The sequence below is a fragment of the Papaver somniferum genome, chromosome 1 (assembly GCF_003573695.1).
Source record: "Papaver somniferum cultivar HN1 chromosome 1, ASM357369v1, whole genome shotgun sequence".
Classification (NCBI taxonomy): Eukaryota; Viridiplantae; Streptophyta; class Magnoliopsida; order Ranunculales; family Papaveraceae; genus Papaver; species Papaver somniferum.
Window position 1 is genome coordinate 2,406,119 of NC_039358.1, and position 20,327 is coordinate 2,426,445.

Here is a 20,327-nt window from a genome sequence, read left to right on the forward strand (position 1 = left end):
TACTATGGAATATGACAAATGGGAACCAGATACAATTTTGGAACGTCAAGTGTTCAAAAAAGGAGCTCGTGCAGGTACTAAATGGTTAATCAAATGGAAGGATCATCCAACTGAGGAGGCTACTTGGGAAGATCCTGACGAACTATTACTTCGTTTTCCAGATTTTGATGCTTGAGGACAAACAATTTTTCGAGCAAGGAGGGATGTTGCGGTGCCAACACCTCAAACAAGACTAGTTTCCCTTATTTAGTTAAACTCTATTTTAGTTCAGTTAGTTTCCTTATTTAGTTGGTTTCTTAAATTTGGTATTACTTGTTAAACGAATCTGGTTAGCTATAAGTACTTCAACCCTGAGCTTGTAAAAGACATTCAATCAATACAAAACTCAGTTTTTTTATTGTTTCTTCACAGCAGAGGTGGCTAATCCCCATAAAAAAAGATTTTATCTTAGAATTTTAGTTAGTATGTGTTCTCTAATAATTGTTTTGGTTTAGAACCCTAACAGTGAGGTTGTCACATTTATAAAGAGAAATCCGAAAAAAAAACACTGACAAACTTTATTTGAATAAGGCTAATCTCACACAAAAACCAGGATACCGTGAATACCAAATCGGAAGACCTACCCAAAAGATTTTTCACCAAATTTTTCATAATCACTGCACCAGAAAAGCATCTAGGGAGAGTAAATATGGGATATTCTTCTTGAATTACTGTAGTCTCTTGCAGTAGAGACTATGGAGTACACAGTTCGCATAAAAATAATACTTAACTGAAAAAAGATAATGAAATTATGATATTAGAAAATTTTCCCTTTCCACGCGAAGAAACTTTACAATAATAAATTAAAATAAAATAAAAATAATATAAAACCGAAATTATTTGCCCAAACTGATTTTATTATTATTTTATTTGATTGGTTCAATTATATATAGGGGTCCCAGTTACATAGCTTCTGGATCACATCGCTCTTTTCATAAAACTTCTCCTCCTCTTCTTCTTTCCGATTCAAAGACACAAAGATCATAATTAAGAAAAACAGGGTTCATAATCCAAATCCAAATCTTAATCCAGTCTCTCTAGTGAATTTTAACAGAGAGAGAGAGGGAGATTGTAACCATGGCTCGGAGTCTGGAGAAAATGGCATCAATTGATGCCCAGTTGAGATTATTAGCACCTGGAAAAGTATCAGAAGATGATAAACTTATTGAATACGATGCATTACTTTTGGATCGGTTCATGGATGTTCTTCAGGATTTGCATGGCGATGATATCAGAGAAACTGTAAGTATACTATCACTCTACCACTTACACTACATTTTATTTTTATTTTTTTCGATATTAATGATCATCAATTTTGTTTAATTTTTTTGGATCTGATTTTCTGATATCATTAATAAAAGGTCTGAATCGTCTGATGATCCTATTGTAGAGTAAAATTTCAAATGGAATTGTATACATCGATTTTGAAATTTCAAATTGGTTTGTTCGTTTTGATATCATGTTCTGTGTATAAACAACGAAAATTGGACTGGATTCATGTTTTTCAGGTTATGGAGTGTTATGAGTTATCAGCTGAGTACGAGGGAAACCGAGATCCTAAAAAGCTTGAAGAGCTTGGTAATGTGTTAACAAGTTTGGATCCTGGGGATTCTATTGTTATTGCTAAATCGTTCTCTCACATGCTTAACTTGGCCAATTTGGCTGAGGAGGTTCAGATTGCTTACCGGAGACGGAACAAGCTCAAGAAAGGAGTTTTTGCTGATGAGAACTCTGCAACTACTGAATCTGACTTTGAAGAGACTATTAAGAGACTTGTAGTTGATCTCAAAAAGTCTCCTGAAGAGGTTTTTGATGCTTTAAAGAATCAGACCATAGATCTTGTCTTTACTGCTCATCCTACTCAGTCCGTCCGAAGATCATTGCTTCAGAAGCATGGAAGGTTAACTTCCCTATCTAGTTGTTATTTGTCTCATTTTGTTATGTCAAAGATTCTTTTCCCTTTGAAAGCATGGTGAAGCTCACTTGTTTTATTGGTTTACTTACTAGTTCTCTCATTTCCACTTCTGCAGAATTCGCAATTGTTTGGCCCAGTTGTACGCTAAGGACATCACTCCTGATGACAAGCAAGAGCTTGATGAAGCTCTTCAGAGAGAGGTGTGTATGTATTTATTATATATACTTTTAGGACGGCTTAGTTAAATTTGGCATATGAATGAAGCAGCCTAGTGCGACTCTTGATTTATTAAAGCACCACTTCACTTGAGCACTTTCACGTGGTACTTGGATCTGATTGTTTGAGATTAATCATTTGACGTTTTCTTTCTCACCAAAATCTAAATACAATAAGGACAATGTTTGATGCCATGTAAAATTCACGAATCAACAAACATGAGCAAGAGAATAGATTTGAAAAGGCAACTCCTGAACAAAAGAGTGACAAAATGTGATGATAGTACATAACAGACCAGAATGTTACCTTAACCTGCAGATTTTGAAGTGAGCTTTTTGTTTCCTGTGCAGATTCAAGCTGCATTTCGCACAGACGAAATCCGCAGAACTCCACCAACTCCACAAGATGAGATGAGAGCTGGGATGAGCTACTTCCATGAGACTATCTGGAAGGGAGTCCCCAAATTTCTACGAAGAATCGATACAGCTTTGAAGAATATTGGAATAAATGAGCGTGTTCCTTACAATGCCCCTCTAATTCAGTTTTCTTCCTGGATGGGTGGAGACCGTGATGGTACGTCACCTCCTTGTTAGATAGTTCTCTTTGTAGCATTTTTCTTCCACTACTTCAATTTCTTTCCCACACTTCCTGCCACCTAGTATCTCCTTATTTCATGATAATGAAATATTTATATTGGTCTTCTTCAAATAGAGCCCTTATCTGGCTTTATAGTAGAAATATGTTCGCTAAACTGTACACCAGATATCTTAATGTTTGATGTTGAATGCAGGAAATCCAAGGGTTACCCCAGAGGTTACTAGAGATGTATGCTTACTGGCTAGATTGATGGCTGCAAACTTGTATTACTCTCAGATAGAGGAGCTTATGTTTGAGGTAGACCGAATCTCTCCAACCTATTTTCCATTTGCTTCCTCTATTTTTACCAGTGAGGAAGGCTTCATTAAGTCAGCTACAGTTTGCTTAATCGCTTTTCCTTTTTCTTTACAGTTGTCCATGTGGCGTTGCACTGATGAACTTCGTTCACGAGCGGAGGAACTTCACAGGAACTCAAGGAGAGATGCAAAACACTACATTGGTATCTCTCTCATGCTGGCTTCTTTGATATTGTTCCTTTACTTTGAATGTAAACTTTCAGCCGGGTCTGACAAAGCTTTACGGATCCTTGACCTTTTCTGGTTGCAGAATTCTGGAAACAAGTTCCTCCAACTGAACCTTATCGTGTTGTTCTTGGAGATGTGAGGGATAAGCTATATCAGACACGTGAGCGTTCTCGCCATTTATTGACAAATACAATCTCTGACATTCCTGAGGAAGCAACCTACACTAACATCGAACAGGTGTGTTTTTGATCCCTATTCTTTATATTGTCTGAACAGAATAGCGTATGAACTCCGAACTTGTGTTTATCTGTATGCAACACTAGTCTGCGTATAAGTTCCACCAGCATATAATATTTTGATATTTTATCCTTTTGTTGGAAATTCTTTGTGTCTTCTGATTTTCTCTGTGCTTTGTTTTGTAGTTCTTGGAGCCTCTTGAGCTTTGTTACAGATCCCTTTGCGCTTGTGGAGATAGACCAGTGGCTGATGGAAGCCTTCTCGATTTCTTGCGTCAGGTTTCTACCTTTGGTCTATCCCTTGTTAGAGTGGACATAAGGCAAGAATCAGATAGGCACACTGATGTTCTTGATGCCATCACGAATCATCTAGGTATTGGATCTTATCGTGACTGGTCTGAGGAACGCCGACAAGAATGGCTATTATCGGAGCTCAGTGGCAAGCGCCCCCTATTCGGTCCTGATCTTCCTCAATCTGAAGAAGTTGCCGATGTTTTGAACACTTTCCATGTCCTTGCAGAACTTCCTGCAGATAACTTTGGTGCCTATGTTATCTCAATGGCAACTTCACCGTCAGATGTTCTTGCTGTCGAACTCCTTCAACGTGAATGCCACGTGAAGCAACCATTGAGGGTTGTGCCATTGTTTGAGAAGCTTGCAGATTTAGAGTCTGCTCCAGCTGCTTTGGCCCGTCTTTTCTCAATTGACTGGTACAGGAACAGAATTGATGGGAAACAAGAAGTTATGATTGGTTACTCAGATTCCGGAAAGGATGCTGGTCGTTTCTCTGCAGCTTGGCAATTATATAAGGCTCAAGAAGACCTTATAAAGGTTGCCAAAGAATATGGAATTAAGTTAACAATGTTCCACGGTCGTGGTGGGACTGTTGGAAGAGGTGGTGGGCCCACCCATCTTGCTATTTTGTCACAACCACCAGAAACAGTCCATGGTTCACTTCGTGTTACGGTTCAGGGAGAAGTCATTGAACAGTCATTTGGGGAAGAGCATTTGTGTTTCAGAACACTTCAGCGTTTCACAGCTGCTACACTTGAGCATGGGATGAAACCTCCTATCTCTCCAAAGCCCGAATGGAGAACTCTTATGGACGAGATGGCTGTTGTTGCAACAGAAGAATACCGTTCCATCGTTTTCCAGGAACCTCGATTTGTTGAATACTTCCGTCGCGTAAGTATCTATTGGTGAACGGTTACATGTTTCAGTATGAGCACAAATTATTTGAAAAAGGCTTTTAAAAAAGTGTTCTACAACCTCTGAGACAGTTAATTTCTGAGCTTAGGAGGCATTCTGAATGACACTGACGAATCCTTCTTATTTTTCCTTTCTTGAATACAGGCAACTCCAGAGTTGGAGTACGGTCGGATGAACATTGGTAGTCGCCCATCCAAGCGAAAGCCGAGTGGAGGTATTGAATCGCTCCGTGCAATCCCATGGATCTTTGCATGGACCCAGACAAGGTTCCATCTTCCAGTGTGGCTAGGTTTTGGGGCAGCATTTAAACATATTATTCAGAAAGATGTGAGGAACCTTAATATGCTACAAGAGATGTACAATGAGTGGCCTTTCTTCAGAGTCACCATCGATTTGGTCGAAATGGTGTTCGCTAAGGGAGACCCAGGTATTGCTGCTTTGTATGACAAGCTTCTAGTGTCAGAAGATCTTTGGTCTTTTGGAGAAAAATTGAGAAACAACTACGAAGAAACCAAGAGTCTTCTCCTGCAGGTAAAAATCCAAATTGAACTCAAAACTGTAACTATCTGCAACTGTCAAACGATTCAGACCAACAACTGATTGACACTCAAAATTACTACATTATATGTATAGAAGATGATCTTTAATTTGCCATTTTTGTAGATTGCCAACCACAAGGATCTTCTCGAAGGGGACCCACACTTGAAGCAGAGACTAAGACTTCGTGATTCATACATCACAGCCCTAAATGTATGTCAAGCCTACACACTGAAGCGAATCAGAGACCCAAGCTTCCATGTGAAATTGAGGCCTCATCTTTCCAAGGAGATTATGTTGAAGGATATATTGGAGTCCAACAAGCCTGCGGCGGAGCTGGTGCAGCTGAACCCGGCAAGTGACTACGCTCCTGGTCTTGAAGACACCCTCATCCTGACCATGAAAGGTTTAGCTGCAGGAATGCAGAACACTGGTTAGAAAGGGTTACTTCGTAGTTTTCTTGATAAGTTATATCCAGGCGATATAATCTTATACAGTTGCATTGTTGTAGGATAAGTTTTCTGCTTATTTATGTTCCGAATGTGGAATAACTTGAACTATATCTGCACTGGAACTTTGTTTCCAGATTTACGCTTAGTTTTTATCATCTCAATGCCGTAAGTTGGAAAAACTACGAGCAGTTTCAAATGTTTTTCATAAAGAATGAATGGAAGTGATTTATCTGTGTTATTGCGAGTACATTTGGATTTTCTATTCAGGCTTTTATTTTCCTTCTGCCTTTTTGGTCGTGTTTCTTTGTCACTTCAGAGATCAGACTGGACTGTTAGGTTAACCAACAACTTCAACTTCAATGGCACATATTAAATAGGTCATGCTTTCTATTCTCATCCACTTCTATTCGAGAATACTAGTGCTAGTGTTATTTCCGTACCTTGGGTACCAAAACTTGGCACACCTTTTGGGCTATTGCAGACGGAACGGAGAACTGCTTTTGGGGTATGCTAATGGAAGTCTAGACAAGTTAATATTTCACAACTACAATTCCGCCTCAGCACCACCGATTCTCGATTAAAACCAAAGATTTTCATTAAAGGTGTAGCATGTGGATTAACGACCAATACAAACACTGTAATTGTGGAATTTGTTGCTTTCAATTCCTTGATAAAATTGTTATCAAGGAATTAGTAAAACTTTTTCATTTCTTACTTTGTTGCCTGGAAGGATTGAGCAAACTTAAATTTGTTAAGATATCCAACTTAGATATCCAACTTCATAGGTTTCAAAATATAAACACTGTTAAGATACAAACGACAACAGGTAGTACAGCAAACAACATGAATCTTCTCAACCGGAATCCTCTGATTAGACCATAGGAAAAAAAATCCCAGCACAAAAAGCTAAACATTCTGAATCTACATTTTTGCTGCCAAGTTGGAATGCTACAAGTTACTAAAAGAGGACGGAGATAATTGGGGAGTGCTGATACTAACCGAATCAACACAATATTATTTAGCAGAGTATTCAGTGTTAGAAAATGCACCTGTGAAAAGTACCAAAATAACCTATCTCGCAATTATTAGGCATCTGAATGACAAAACCCAGGGACGCAAAGGATGTTGCAAACAATAACACACTATCAAAAAGATAAGTCATAAAACCTATGCACTTGCAGGCATCTCATTTGGACGCATTGCCACTAATAACGAATAATTTTGTCAGAGATTCAAAATGGACACCAAGTTGACATTACCTGGACAAGAAAACTTACAACAAATTACCCAAAAGGAAGGAATCCCGAAGAACACGGTATAAGGATATTCAAAATCAGAACGGGCATGCTTATCAATCAGTATTCTCAAAATGCACTTGTGAAATACATAACTTAATGATACCTTGGTTGCTGTTTATCACTGTGCTGAAGGGATCTCTTCCGGAAGAAGAGAATGTAGTTTGGAAAAGGAAGTGCTTTTCTGGTAACATTGTTGAATATTGCAAATTTATGGAAATGGGGACAAGACATGATGAGAAGAAGCTGATGCTGTCACTCTCAACACAGCATAAAACATAGAGATATTGACACACCACAGAGCACTAAGCATAGAAAAAGGTTCTTATGTTGCGAGAAAGCTTCTAAATCTCAGGCTCTCTAAGAACGTTCCTAACACTAAACACTATGTAGATTTCAAGGGTGGTCATAACAACTATACGAGTCTGTTTTAGGATGGAAGAGAGCTAAGGCGCATAGAATAAAAGATCTGGCACAGCTGTTATTTGCAGCCTCACAACTACAATAAACAAGATTTATACATAAGCAAATATAATCCTGCATGGTTGCAAGGCTGGCATTTGGTCAGCACAGTACATATAATGGCAAACAAGACAAAATAAAAAATGGTGTTGAGCGCTGTGCTAGAAGTCTGAAAGCCGTGGTCTAATTACTAGCTGTTGAAATTGTGAACCGCAATACTGATTTACCAGACCCAAGTCAGTAGCAAACAGGAAAAACTGTATGATAATGGATTCCTTGTTAGTTGGTAACAACACAGGAGCATGCATATAGCAAGATTGTATACATTACAAGAATAATCTTGGATTGCGTAAATTACAAGAATAATCTTGGATCACACGCAGACACATAGTTATGTTAGAACTTCAAAAGTGATTGACAAAAATCTAACAAATCTTTTATTTAGGAAGATGTGCTGGACTAAGACTGGATACAGAACACATTTGTCATTCAATTACATGCTATATACCAAAAGGAAAACACAGGAAATGTCAAGTGCTATGATGTGAACCAACCACTTCTTTGAACAAAATTAGCTTCCTAAAGATGCATCACATTAAAATATAATCCAAGTAAACAATGATATAAGAGATGCGGAAATAGTCAAACACGATTGCTAAACGACATGCATAATTACAATATAAGAATTACCAGATAGTATGTAGTCCAGAACCAGAGGATCCCAGTGTTCGGCTGTTTTCTTCTCCAAATGCTTTCAATGAAACTAAGGTGTTTATATGAGGAATTGCTTCTGATATAGAGATACTTCTACCAAAATCCTCGAGTATTTTAGAAGAAGAAGATTTCATGTCATAAAGATGCAGCTTCGATTCCGAGTAGCATAAAACTGTACCACCAGTCGTAAGGGCAAGTGACTTAGTGAATGGATCCATACTGATTAAACTGAACTCTTTATTCCAACCGAGTGACTCATCTTCTTTTTTCTTTAGTAACCATACATCAGAACTTCTGCGGTCTTGACTGTAGAGGGTACCAGAGAAATAACCTCCCAAAACCCCACCCCAGAGGTGCCCATTCGCAAATTCAGAAGAATACCGTACAAAAGTTTCATCAGCCAAATCAAAGGCTCCAGTTATACCATTTCCAAGATCCCAATAAACAAATCCATTAACAAATACAGCATTTCTTGTAGCAATATAACCTGAATCATTGTTTATCTTTCCTGCATTTCTCCATCCCTTACCACTGCCTAGAGTGTAAACCTCAATCTGTGCAAATTCACGTTCTCCCCATAACGTATAAATCCTAACAACTTTGTATTCATTAGTCGAAGCAACATAACCGAATCCACCCGACATGGAATCAACCAGACGATAATATATCCATCTATCGAGTTCCGGAAGAGTGATACATTCTCTAGTGATGGGATTACATACATAAGCAACAAAAGAAGCAGGAGTAGACCCACTCATGGTGTGACAATTCGGTAACCCATTTATACAAATCAAACCGTTACTCGAACCGAGGAAGCAATAATATTCAAATCAAATTCAGTTTCTTAACTCTAAGAGAAGAGACCTCATCATCATATTCTAAATAATATAATGATTCAGAGAACTGTTCACCAGAAAGATCATTCAACCTGACAATAAAGCTAAACTTACCAAAATTAGCAGCAGAATCAAAAGATTACTAAGGAGGAAATTCGAGTGCATTTGAGAGAACGAAGGACGTTGCTCCAGGTTTTGGAAACTGATTTATAATCCAACACTAATTCAGCTGGTAACCTAGTGAAGATGTCTAACATTATCTCAGCTGGAAGATCACTGAAATTCCCCATCAAAACTCTTTTGCTGATGAAGAATCACTGAGGATATAAATTGGGGGTTTAAGAAAGAACGACAGGAAATCAGTTTAGGGTTTTGTAAAGTGAAAAGGTTTTGTTTTAAATCGAAACCCCCAATGTTTGATTATAAATGGAGAGAGCACATTTGAGTTGTTACTTATGGAAGAGAAAAATCGGTTGACTCACCGAGTCATGACCTTGTTCGGTACTTTTTTAATGTGGACAAGGTAACTGCAATAGTATGTTTATTTTGTGAAGAGTAGAATGGATCCGGATCCCAAGCTGTGAAGATGAAATTTAGAAATCCGAGCCAAATAAAGGGTTGGACTGAGGGAGGATGGGGTAATCTGTTGGGCTTGAATTGGGCTTTAGAGGATGTGGCTATTTTTAATGTCTTAAATCAGAATTTGTGATAGGTAGGGATAAGAATGTTTGTAGTTAATGTTGAGCGACTACTTTTGATGTCTGGAATCAGAAGATAAATGTGATTCTTGCGTCTGCGTGAGGCAAGATGTTATAACTGAATAAGCAGAAGCAGTCAGAATTAAAAATCAGCTGGAAGAAGCAGTTAGAGAAGTAATGGTATAAAATATTTCTATTACTTGATTCATAAATATTTTGCAATAAATTTGTTGAAATTTTACGTAGTTGTCCTGAATCTAGAAGCACATGAATGTGACATATGGAGATGCTCTTGGAGATTCGATAAGTTTCTCAGAGAATTTCTTCATTCGTCTTGTCATTGCCATATTACCTGGGTCTTTATCCCAGTAACCGTAAAGGACCAATTTCTCTAAACCCATGGCATTCTTCAGCAAAATCTCTAGAAACTTGAGTTCATTTATGCGCCCCTTGACATTATGAACCGTAACAGTTTTTAGATCATATAAAAAGCATGGCAATGACAATCCTGTTTCCCAATCATCACTTATATCTGGCGAATCCTCATTTATCTAGACAAGGCCAACAGAAAGGTATTTAGAACATTAAATTATGAACTTCATCTGAAACCTTGCAATATCTAGACAAGGTCAAAAGAAAGATATCTAGAACATTAAATTAAGAACTTCATCTGAAACCTTGCAATAAAAAAGAAACGACTGGCAAGGGGGAAAAAAGAAGGCATACACAGGCTATTTTCTATCAACCGTTCAAATAAGAATCTCTAGGGATGGTTTAGCCAACTTTAAAATTAATACACACACGTTCTATTATCTTTTAGGATGTGATGTACAAGGGTTTAAAGACTATCCAAACTCCTGTTATATGGTTTACGTCTGAACTCCTGACACCTAATTGTCTGTTCATACAGTTTGAGATTAGGACGAACTTGTGTCCACAGAGTCGCCAACTGAGCAGCAGATCATTCGCCTAGGTGGAAACTTTCATTGGCTCGTAATTATGCAAAGGTTTTGCTAGGAGGACTTGAAAACCAGTGTATTTTAAGTAATACAACCATGTGTATGCATTTTTAGTTTGGATAAGGTTGGGGTCTCTATAATTCCCTCATTGAATGATAGAAATGAAAAAGAAACAAGGAGTAGTTCACGAGAGTTACCTCATCACATAATGGATACTTCGGCGGCCCGTCATCAAAGGGACTCTTGATTATGAAAAACAACAGTGTCAAAAGATGGCAAATTCATCTTGAAAGCAGAACGTATATATTAAATAGTTATACAATGATGTTACCTAATATCAAGTAGTAGATTATTACCTCATTTATAACCACGCAAAGAGATTCTATATTAGGAGAGATCTTCAATAAGTATGTTATTGTGGGTAAGCATTCTTTAGAAAGAAACGGTCGTAGCGTCAAACTCCGCAGATTCGAATATTCAAAGGTGTGACGATCCAGTAATTCAGGGACATCAGACATAACCTTCCCACATGAAAAGGCAAGTGACAATAACTTAGTAAAGTCGAGATAGCAATCAGGCAAGTGAGGAATCCACTTTTCACAAAATAAATATACATCTAGAGCCATTATAAAAAAATAACAGATGCGATAAGGGAAAAAAAAAAGACAACTTTCCAGAAGAGAAAGTAATGGATCATACCCTAATGAGCCAACGTGATAACGTTAGATTTTTGACACTACAAACAGCCCTCAGCAATTTCATCATATTTTGAGCATATTGTACCTTATCCTCTGCAGTAAACTTCTCAAATGCCCCTGGCTCTTCTTCTTTGTCGATCCAGTCTACCGCCATTGTAATATCACAAGTAACTAGAGAAGAAATGTTCTCCAGAGCATAGTCAAATTCATGCTTCATGTCACTTTCGCAAATGAATGATTTGAGAAGTGGAGCATAAAACCTGACATTCTGCCCTCCTATTGCGGTATATTCATTGTGCTTTAATGTCAAGTACTTAAGTTTAGGACTGTTAATATCAGTTAGATTCACAAATGATCTTGTAATTGCCAACGATTCTAGAACAGGACAGCTTGACAAGAACTTATTAGTTAAGTCTGTATCACAAATTGCAACCCATTTAAGCTTCAGACTTCTGAGGTTAGGTAAATCAAACGAGTTAGGTAAAGTAACCATTGTCTGTTTATAACTATCGCAATACAACACCAACTTCGTTAACGTCTTACAAGTAAAGATGCACGGAGGTAAATTAGATTCCTGAGGCAGAGGAAGATCAAGTAAAAGATCTTGAATTTTGCGTCTTATGACACCGAGCATCCAAGTCTCAAGCGGAAAGTTTATTTCAGTAAAATCCTCCACATCTTCGTGACAAATAAGATGAAAATTTTGGATATCACAAGTATTATCACGAAGCATGAGTACTCTTTCTACGAAATACATATAGTCATCGACATCACTATGTAACTTTCTGTGTGTAGAATAATCATAATGCATAGATAGGGTTCGGAGAAGAGTCCAGATATATCTCCATCTCTTTGACAAAACGCTAGTTTGGACTGAATATTTCATGTCAATGAAAGATAGAATATGGTGAATCAAAGATTCTGGTAAATTGCTAAGCCTATCTACTTCTTCTCCATTGTAATCTGAAATTGGAGAAATTTCTGTTTCTTCTTCCATGGATTTTGTTTTACCCTAACAAATTAAATTACAGAGAGAGACTGTGTGAGAAATACCTGAAATGAGTAAATCCAGAACCATCAATGTCAGATTATTGGAGTTTTGAATTAGAGTTTTGAATTAGAGTTTTGATTAGAGATGGAGAAGGATGGACGGGAACTGCAACGAAGCAGTTATTTGAAGTATAAACCCTAGATAAATGTTTCATTTTATTTTCATTTGCCGGAAGGAAATACGGTTACTTTGCATTCGGGTTTGGGTTCTTTAACTTATGGGCATCTGACCCAAGAGCTCAACTTATGGTCCAGAATTATTTTCTGGTCTGAAAATAGAAAATTTGAAAATCTTGTAAATGAATGTTGTCAGAGGAGAGCAAAAGGTAATTCGAGGAGGATCAAAATCGGGTTCGACTAGCTAACCAGGCCGATTCATATATTAAGTGCTTACTAAGACAATAATACCTTTACTTGCTTGCGAATTAGGGCTGTTAACATGTGCTCATCACCAGGGATTGAAACCGGATCTGATGGATTCGAATCCATTTTCGGGTCCTAAATTTTGAATCGTTAGCAAATTAGCACCCACTGGATATTACCCGAATTCTTTATGGATCCAAACGGATAATACCCGTCGAATACCCAACTGATATCGAGTGATTCATTTTTCAATTTATTCTAAGTTTATTTTTTTCCTTATATTTAGCAACAAAAAAATGTAATCAAATTATTTTTACTCGAGTTTATTATTTTTTACTTAGAACATTAGTAATGAAATAATAAACTTGTATAAAGATAATTTGGATTCAAGCAAAAAAAGAAAAAAAATATCAACACTATAAAAAAAAAGGATCTTATTATTGGGGTTGTAAAAGGATGGGAAATTTGGGGCTTTATAGGATCATGAACTAGTTTGTTTATGCTTCAGAATCTTCTTTTCTGAGTTGGTTTAAAATATTGTCGATTGAACATTTTTCTGTGCGAATGGATCGATACTATTTTATTATTTGCCCTTGGCTACAATTTGCGCGTGATTTTCAGTCGTGGGCCAAATTGGTCATTGTGCATCTAACTATACTTAAACTAAATGTTTTATATTTATTAGGTATATCAAATAAATTTTAAATCTCTTAGTGTTGAGACGTTCAAATTCCTCAACACTCACCAGTGTGTTGCCAGACAAACTGCCTCAACACATTTTTTTCCTCTTAGTGTTGAGACGTGAAAATTCCTCAACACTCACTATTGTATTGCCAGGCAAACTGCCTCAACACATTTTTCCTCTTAGTATTGAGACGTGAAAATTCCTCAACACTCACCACTGTGTTTCCATGCAAACTGCTTCAACACATTTTTCCTCTTAGTTGAGACGTGAAAATTCCTCGACACTCACTACTGTGTTGCTAGGAAAACTGCCTCAATACATTTTTCCTCTTAGTGTTGAGACGTTCAAATTCCTCAACACTCACCACTGTGTTGCCAGACAAACTTCCTCAACACATTTTTTTCCTCTTAGTGTTGAGACGTCAAAATTCCTCAACACTCACTACTGTGTTTCCAGGAAAACTGCCTCAACACATTTTTCCTCTTAGTGTTGAGACGTGAAAATTCCTCAACACTCACTATTGTGTTGCCAGGCAAACTTCCTCAACACATTTTTCCTCTTAGTGTTGAGACGTGAAAATTCCTCAACACTCACCACTGTGTTTCCAGGCAAACTGCCTCAACACATTTTTCCTCTTAGTTGAGACGTGAAAATTCCTCAACACTCACCACGGTTTTGCCAGGAAAACTGCTTCAACACATTTTTCCTCTTAGTGTTGAGACGTGAAAATTCCTCAACACTCACTATTGTGTTGCCAGGAAAACTGCCTCAACGCATCTCTCCTCCTAGTGTTGAAACGTGAAAATTCCTCAACACTCACTACTGTGTTGCCAGGCAAACTGCCTCAAAACATACTTCTTCTTAGTGTTGAGACGTTCAAATTCCTCAACACTCATCACTGTGTTTCCAGGCAAACTGCCTCAACACGTCTCTCCTCTTAGTGTTGAGACGTTCAAATTCCTCAACACTCACCATTGTGTTGCCAGGAAAACTGCCTCAACACATTTTTCTTCTTAGTGTTGAGACGTGAAAATTCCTCAATACTCATCATTGTGTTGCAAGGCAAACTGCCTTAACACATACTTCCTCTTAGTGTTGAGACGTTCAAATTCCTCAACACTCACCACTGTGTTGCCAGGAAAACTTCCTCATCACATCTCTCCTCTTAGTGTTGAGACGTGAAAATTCCTCAACACTCACCACTGTGTTGCCAGGGAAACTGCCTCAACATATTTTCCTCTTAGTGTTGAGACGTTCAAATTCCTCAACACTCACCACTGTGTTGCTAGGCAAACTTCCTCAACACATCTCTCCTCTTAGTATTAAGACGTGAAAATTCCTCAACACTCACTACTGTGTTGCCAGGCAAACTGCCTCAACACATACTTCCTCTTAGCGTTGAGACGTTCAAATTCCTCAATACTCATCATTGTGTTTCCAGAAAAACTGCCTCAACACATCTCTCCTCTTAGTGTTGAGACGTTCAAATTCCTCAACACTCACCACTGTGTTGCCATGCAAAATGCCTCAACACATTTTTCCTCTTGGTGTTGAGACATTCAAAATTCCTCAACACTCACCACTGTGTTGCAAGGCATACTTCCTTAACACATCCTTCCTCTTAGTGTTGATATGTGCAAATTCCTCAACACTCACTACTCTGTTGACATGCATACTGCCTCAACACATCTTCCTTTTAGTGTTGAGACGTACAAATTCCTCAACACTCAGTATTGTGTTGTCATGCATACTTCCCCAGTACATTATAGTGCTGACGTCTCCACCACCTCAACACTCGTCTTTGTATTCAAGGCTCGCTGAACCAACACTATGTGGCACCAGTACTCTGTGTCCAAGCCAGAAGCGCGGCAACACAAAGATTGAAGACTGCTCAGTCCTCTTTCCAAAGTTGGATCGAATTTTCCTGGTAATCTTTTCATGTCTTGCCCTTTCGATTTTTTATCCTTATCTGTTACCATATCATGCTTACCCCGTAACAAAGACACTGGTACGTGATAAACTGGGGACTTAATGTTGATGGTGGTTTTTAGTTCAGGGCTAATGTTGTAAATTTCCCGCATTTAATATGTTTTCACTCTGCAAAGAAACAGAGCCATGTAATAGTGATGAGTGTTCAACCTCTTCATTAGCGTATTTATTAAGAAATTCAATATATTCACATGAAATTTACCCACAATGGTGCATGTAGCAACAATCCCAGATGTTCTGTAAATTTCGGCTCCCTGCCTATATTATTCATTAATATAAGACTCACTGAATACTTTTATATGCTATGTTCCCCGGCTGAACCCTTAATATTGATATGACATGACAATTAATGTTCACTCGCAGCAGAGTACGTGGCATGAATTTCCTGAAGTATCAAGGTTAAGGTCTTTGCATAAAAGAACTCAACAGGAAAGTATACTTAATATTCACTCGCAGTAGAGTAGCATGAATTTCCCGAAGTATCAAAGTTAAGGTCTTTGCATAAAAGAACTCAACAGGAAAGCATACTGCTCTCCGGAAATAAATTTAAAGAACTTTATGCATAGTTCAATCAATTTTGTGATAACTCACGAAAATATCCTAACCCAATTAATTTGCAAAATTAGGGTTTCGTGCCTCGTGCAGTATATCATACCTTGCTGGTCGAGACTAAACCTAGGCAAGCTAGGCAATTGATCCTCCATGGATTAGTAGGTTCAAAATCCTACCCAAAATCAGAAAACAAGGAATAAAAAAGAGGATCCTCGGAAAAAAGGAGAAGCAACAAAGGGAGGTTTGGCCATGCCATAAGCCAGCCGGTGCCACTTGCCAATGGCCACGCCCCATGCTGCTTGACCGAACCTATTCTTTCCCATCGACCAATCAGGTCGCTTTAAATCCGCCACACGTACACTAGAAGTGTGGCCACGCCCATGATTGGCCAGCCTCTTCTATATTAACCAATCAGGTTTCTCTAAACTTACCACGGTGTTGAAAGAGGCAAATTACATCAGATGGTCACAAAGCCAATTGGCTTTCCAAAACCGCGCCAACATGCCAAACGTTCCATGTTGCGCCAATGAGCTGAACGGCATGCCAACATGCCACTCTGCCTCGCCAAACGTGCCACTTTGTGGCAGCATGCCAAAGAGGCCAACGTGTCGTAAATAGCGCGTCTACGTGCTAACCTACCTCCTGTACGTGGACAACGCCATGACGTGCTTAAATTAGGGTTTTCTAGTCAAAAGCACGACTTTGCTTTAGGCGCATTAACCAAAACCCTAATTTCCAGTTGTGGCACAAATTACGTCGTTTTGGGCCCCACGACATGTCACGAGCCATGTGGAACCCAGGAAACCCTAAAAGTGGCTCCATGCTATGGCCACTCATAGCCGCCCTTGTTCCTGTGGCCATCCCCGTGTTATGGCTCTGTCATGATTCCTTTGGCATGGCCATGGCTCCGTTTGCACAAAAAACGACATTGCTCCACGACCACATGCCACACGCGCTAATTAGGGTTTCGATATGCCGAACCATAATTTAGCCAAGGTTGTCATGCCAACCAAGCCAAGTAATGCTCCTTAAGGCATTAAGTTTGATATGGCAACTGGAGCCAATGTTGTCGAATCCATATTTGGGTCTAACACCAATATGCCAAATTCTAGCCTTGGCCATGCTGCCAAGCCCTAATTTTGGCCATGACCTCAAATCCTAGCTTTGGCCATGCCACCATGTCACTGGCATGTGCCAATGGCTCTACCATGCTATTAAAAGATGCCAACGGAATGCGGACACAATCAATGGCCACCCTCTCACATGAATTACAATCTCACCGTCCAAATTCATCACAGAATTGATAGACCTATGGCAGGTTTTAGGCGACCAGCAAGCCTAATAGCATCACACGATATTCTCTTACGGCAAGTCTACTGACTTTGACTCGCCACACATGGCTATCTGCTACTTAGTTGGCGTACAATTAATCAGAGTAAACAGGTCTTGTACACAAGACCCACTCAGCAATCTGCTACACTTTTCCATACTCGAGACATCAAACATGTCACAAACTGGGGGATGCTCATCAGGGTATTGGTCTGGCGGTTTACAGCGTGCGGCGTGCAACACGTCCATCATAAGAAAGTGTCAGGAAAATAGGGAAGTTAGTGGCGGCAAGAAGTAGTGGGTGTAAACAAACCCGTTTCCTTCATAGTGGGAACGTGTCTTCTGGCATTTACGCATTACCCCACTTCTCCATCACTTAATGACTCCACTTCCTACAAGGTGCGTTCAGTTATGACTTGTATAAATAGGTTTCACCTATTTCGACCAAGTAAGAAGTTTTTGGTTAACAATAACATAGTATCCAGAAAACACCAAAGAACTGATAGCTTACATTCTGCAAGACAGTTCCACATTCTGATACAAGTCATAAAATAGCCACACCTTCAGAATTAACCATTCTGGTCTCAACACCTTCTTCGCTTCTCTCCCTAAGACCAACCCTTCTCCTTCACCTTGTGACCGAAGCAAGCCTGGAACGACCATTTATTGGTTTAGGCCAGGATTGTACAGACTGATCTCTCGAATCTAAAGTACTACCATGCAGTGCATTTTTTTAAGGTTTAGGCTCGTTTCTCATCCACACACTTAAATTGACCTAAACCAGCAGAAACAGTTTTTACCCACAAATACCTTTCTATAGTTTTCAAATCAGGGTTTGCAATCTAAGTTACCTTGGTAACAAAGCATTCATTATTCACCGTTAAATGAAAAACCTGATTCCACCAAGCTAATATCTTTCAACCGTTAGATCGAACTTATCTTGTACGCACAAATAAAATGTACCCTCATTTAGGTTTATGTAACCGTAACCAAACGTGTACACCAGGTTGGCTTATCAATATTTAACCGAAGTTAGCCATATGATTAACTCTCACATCAACCATATTCATCTTAACCATAACTAGTTCAAATGACTCAAATGAAACTAGTTAAAGAGTCGTTCAATTGTTATATTCTCATAGAAGTATACAAGAATACAATTGAAACAAAATCGGTTTGATTCACTCGAATCAATTTATGAACATTATAGCCACGGTTTGCAAAGATTGCATTCCTTATTTTATAAATTTTTATGTTCATGTACACAACCGATTTTACAAAGTAACCCACTCAAGTACGCAAACGGGTACGCATACTTAAGTAGCCAGAACGAGTTTGGTTACGCCAGTACGCGTACGTGTGCCCATACTTCAATACTGTTCCAAACTCCAGCAGAATTTCACGGAGGTGAACTTCTGCTAGTATCCGTACGGGTACGCATACTTGCCCAGACATCAGCAACCGCCAGTATGCGTACGGATACGCATACTTGAGGCTCCCGGTTTTGGACTTTCACACTAATGTGATTAACACGCTATGTTTATATCCAAACATGGTTACTTGATTCTAAACTCTTAATTTCAATCATTGAAACTTTCTTAGAGGATGACAATAGTCGTTTTCACAATACTATTAGAATCAAAGCAATTTTCGAGTTATTGAAATTATCATAATGAAACATTCCAAGTCTTCACCAAATGATTGTATCACACAAACCATGTAAGATGTTACTCGACAATTTTCATATGATCATATTCTGACTTTCGTCAAGAATGTAAGATGAACTTGGTCGAAGCGAAAGCTTGCCAACACATATTCCGAGAAATATATAAGAGAGTTAAACTCAGCTCAAAATCTCAAATGTGTATAGTAGAAAACTATATCGTAACACGACTTATGTCTCAATATAGGAGATAAAGTAGAAATAGACTTTCCAAGTGATAGATGAGTTTCAGTCTCCACATACCTTTTGTTGTTGAAGTTCCGCAATCTCCCCTTAGTAGTTCTTCGTCTTCAAATGATGAACGCCGTGAAATCTAAAGCTCAACTACACAATCTATGTCCTAGTCCGAGACATCTAAATAGGCTAGAAATCATGACTTATAATTTTGATCACTAACATTGACAAACATGCTTGAGATAGCAACGCATGCGAGTTCGACCGAGCAATGCTCTAACATGTCTTCAAGGTGCAGTTTAAATTATCAGGATCATGCAAGTTTGCACAAAATTGGGTTGTCAGTTCCATATAGGCAGTACCCATGGGACGGTGAATAATTCCACATTCATGATTCTCGAAGAACCTAGGGAGGCCCTCTACTCTAAGTTCAACGGGATTATAAATTTTTTCAATAATAGGCTTCATACTCCTCATAATAATCACGAGCTTTAGTGTTCACGAACCTAATTCTCAAGCTCGGATCATAAAAGGTTCCATTATGAGTTTGAGCAATCGAACATTCACCACGACTATGTCTCTTCCTATAATTCATTTTTGGTAAAGATTGTAAATGAGAAAAATTGAAGAACTTACTTGGCTCGTGAACTGATAACAATGGTGCAGTTCCGGAACTGCAAGGAAAAAGAAAAAGGACACCAACCCCTTGGATAGTTTTTTGTTGCGATCCCAAATAGCCCAAGAACACTCAAAGTGGTTGAGAAACAAGGTTGATGGGAATCGAAGAAGAATGAACTCTTGCGTTTTTCTCTTTCATACACGAACTGAAGAGGAATAATAATACGTGGTGAACGAAGAGAACACTTTCTCTTTTTAAGTGACAGCGGTGGAACCTGAACCGGTTAAACACGTTCTGGAACACGGTTTCAAAATGGACAGGATAGGCTTAGGGTATGTGAATCACACGTGTGCTGACAAGGGCATGTTTGTTTTTGTGGACAATAAAGAACCCATATTCGGAGTAGAACTCAACAAATATACTTACAAACATCCATCATAGTCAAGCAACAATGAA

General features: G+C 38.7%; 3 protein-coding genes across 4 annotated transcripts; 1 reads left to right on the forward strand and 2 right to left on the reverse strand.

The window, feature by feature from the left end:
* Positions 1-948: 948 nt before the first annotated feature.
* Positions 949-5,972, forward strand: LOC113277292 (phosphoenolpyruvate carboxylase 2-like). Its single transcript, XM_026526424.1, has 10 exons — positions 949-1,281; positions 1,548-1,939; positions 2,070-2,154; positions 2,521-2,743; positions 2,961-3,064; positions 3,179-3,266; positions 3,374-3,528; positions 3,714-4,712; positions 4,881-5,267; positions 5,400-5,972. Exons 1-10 carry the CDS (start codon positions 1,117-1,119, stop codon positions 5,709-5,711), a joined length of 2,910 nt encoding a protein of 969 aa, XP_026382209.1. The 5' UTR covers positions 949-1,116; the 3' UTR covers positions 5,712-5,972.
* Positions 5,973-8,168: 2,196 nt separating this feature from the next.
* On the reverse strand, positions 8,169-8,954 carry LOC113340727 (F-box/kelch-repeat protein At3g06240-like). Its single transcript, XM_026585811.1, has one exon. It carries the CDS (start codon positions 8,952-8,954, stop codon positions 8,169-8,171), a length of 786 nt encoding a protein of 261 aa, XP_026441596.1.
* Positions 8,955-9,905: 951 nt separating this feature from the next.
* LOC113277303 (putative F-box/FBD/LRR-repeat protein At1g78760) lies at positions 9,906-12,562 on the reverse strand. Of its 2 annotated transcripts, none has more exons than XM_026526440.1 (4): positions 11,473-12,562; positions 11,046-11,210; positions 10,887-10,931; positions 9,906-10,281 (listed from the first exon to the last, which is right to left on the reverse strand). In XM_026526440.1, the coding sequence occupies exons 1-4, from the start codon at positions 12,382-12,384 to the stop codon at positions 9,988-9,990; spliced, it is 1,416 nt and encodes a 471-aa protein (XP_026382225.1). In that variant the 5' UTR covers positions 12,385-12,562; the 3' UTR covers positions 9,906-9,987. The 2 variants fall into 2 exon arrangements, with proteins under 2 accessions (XP_026382225.1, XP_026382218.1); XM_026526433.1 differs by having other exon boundaries at positions 11,389-12,562.
* Between the last annotated feature and the right edge of the window lie 7,765 nt (positions 12,563-20,327).